We start from the raw sequence: 2,080 nt of genomic DNA, 5'->3' as shown, positions 1-2,080 counted from the left end.
CATTTACCCAGAATGCTTTGCGTGTAAATAAAATGGCTCCGCCAATGTAATATTTTTTAAACTTTTAGTTTAAAATTTATAAAAACTAAACAGCGTACAGTATTTTTACAGTTAAAATAAATGTTTATCAAATAGAGTCTAATGTTACCGCTATTTGGGGATCCCTTTAAAAAATCATTTAAATTTCATCCTCAGCTATCATACCCAGGTTCTCCTGGATCTCCTGGAAGGCCTACGTGCCCCGGGCTGCCAGGTTCTCCGGGTTCTCCTGACTGACCTCGTTTACCTGGGGGACCGCTCGGCCCCGGGTTACCCTTCTCACCCTTCTGAGGCCGGGTCCCGCCGCTCCACAGGGCTCCTGGAAACAAGAACACAGATCTGTGGGCTGCAGCTAATCTGTTTATACAAACCAGACACCTGGCAGGTAAAATAAAAATCAACTTTTATTAATTTTATTAAAATCAAGCTTTTATTCTAAAGTTTCAGAACGAAAACAACAGAACAGAAACATCATTTAAACCTCGTTATAAAAAGCAGCAGGCTGCTTTTGTGTGTTTTTGTGTACCTTTCTCTCCTTTCTCTCCCTTGGCTCCTTCACGTCCATCTCTGCCGGGAAGTCCAGGAATACCTGAGCAGGATAAAAAAATAAACAATACGAAAACAAAAAGATTTACAGATATAACCTTAAAATGCACAAACCTGGGATTCCGGGCRTCCCTGACGCCGAACACGTCTCTGCAGCAGCCAGCTGATGCACGGCCAMCGAGAGCAGAGATCCAATCAGGAGGAAACGCCGGAGGAGCATCGTGGACGAGCTGACGAGGAGGAGAGAGGAGATGGAACGAGTGAACGAGGAGGTGAGGAGAGAAGGAAACAAAGTATGAGAAGAAGGTGCGGGATGTGAGGATCTGTCAGAGAAGAGACAGAAAAACAGCTAAAATACTGAAGAAGCTGAACTTTCAGCAGAGCTGATGAGCAAAAAGCTAAAAGTAGCACAACAGTAGCTAAAAGTGGTAAAAACAGCTGCATATTTCTAAAAAAAAATACTTGGTTTGCTAATTTTAGCTTCTATCTACTTGATTTTAGCTATAAATGTGGCTACTGTTCTCATAATTTTAGCTTACTGAAACTGCTCTAACAGTTTTAGCTTTTTGGAACTCTTTCTAATTTCATCTTRTAAATCCTATTTAAGCTAATACTTTGCTAATACAGCTTTTAGCTACAGGTTTGTTTATTTAAGCTTTAGCTACTTTTTAAATAAATTTTAAACCTTAGCAAATGTTTGCTAATGTGAGATTTAARCAGTTTGCATGATTTATGTTAAATTTAAATGTTTTGAAAAATATAAACGTTACAAAAGTCAAAGATTTTACCTCCTGAATGAGCCGAACATTTTGATACAAGAATAACTAAAGGAGCATTTTAGGTAAACTGCATAAAAATGTGTGAAAAATATCAAAACAAAACTGGAAAATGCTGTAAGTGCTGACTCAGCGGTCCAAAGAGAATAAAACGAGAGGAAGAAAAGAAAAAATAGGGATAAAAGGAAATCTGAAGACAAAATTAAATATGCAACATTTTTACAAGAAAACAAATACGTAGTTTCAACATTAAATAAAAAATAATACACAAATCCTGAAAACAATCGGTCATTGGGTGATTATTTCAAAGCAAACATCTTTAGACACAAATCACTGAAGTGTTTTAAATGTAACAAATCTTTAAAACTCACCTGATGAATGAGTGAAAATAAAAACCCGGTGCAGGAAGTTCACATCGAACTGAAGTGAAGCTCCGAGGTTCTGGAGCCGGACCCAGGAAGTCGACTCAAATCCTGGGAGGTTTCATTGAGTCGCAGAAAATCAGAGAACAAAGAGACGAGATTTGTTTTTTTCACAACACAAACCTCTGAATAAAACAATTATTAATAATGAATCTCTCCAGCACWTAAACTTTGGTTTATTTATGTTTTATTAACTTCAGATAGAATGTTTTCAACAAAGAAATTTCAGGATTTTACTGTAAAACAAACCCAAACTATGATACTACCGCCAACGTGTTTCCAAAATAAAATGAGGTT

General features: G+C 37.2%; 1 protein-coding gene across 1 annotated transcript in view; it reads right to left on the bottom strand.

The window, feature by feature from the left end:
- The window catches only part of c1qc (complement component 1, q subcomponent, C chain), a 7,734-nt gene that overhangs the window by 3,636 nt on the left and 2,018 nt on the right, over positions 1-2,080 (bottom strand). The window contains exons 2-4 of the mRNA XM_014024411.1: positions 700-859; positions 546-628; positions 205-440 (exon numbers count right to left, since the gene is read on the bottom strand). Of these exons, the coding sequence (XP_013879865.1) occupies positions 205-440; positions 546-628; positions 700-859 (479 nt within the window). The remainder of the gene's footprint in view (positions 1-204; positions 441-545; positions 629-699; positions 860-2,080) is intronic.

The sequence above is a fragment of the Austrofundulus limnaeus genome, unplaced genomic scaffold, assembly GCF_001266775.1.
Source record: "Austrofundulus limnaeus strain Quisiro unplaced genomic scaffold, Austrofundulus_limnaeus-1.0 Scaffold422, whole genome shotgun sequence".
Lineage (NCBI taxonomy): Eukaryota > Metazoa > Chordata > Actinopteri > Cyprinodontiformes > Rivulidae > Austrofundulus > Austrofundulus limnaeus.
The sequence above is the reverse complement of the archived record's forward strand: the minus strand, read 5'-3'. Positions and strand labels throughout refer to the sequence as shown.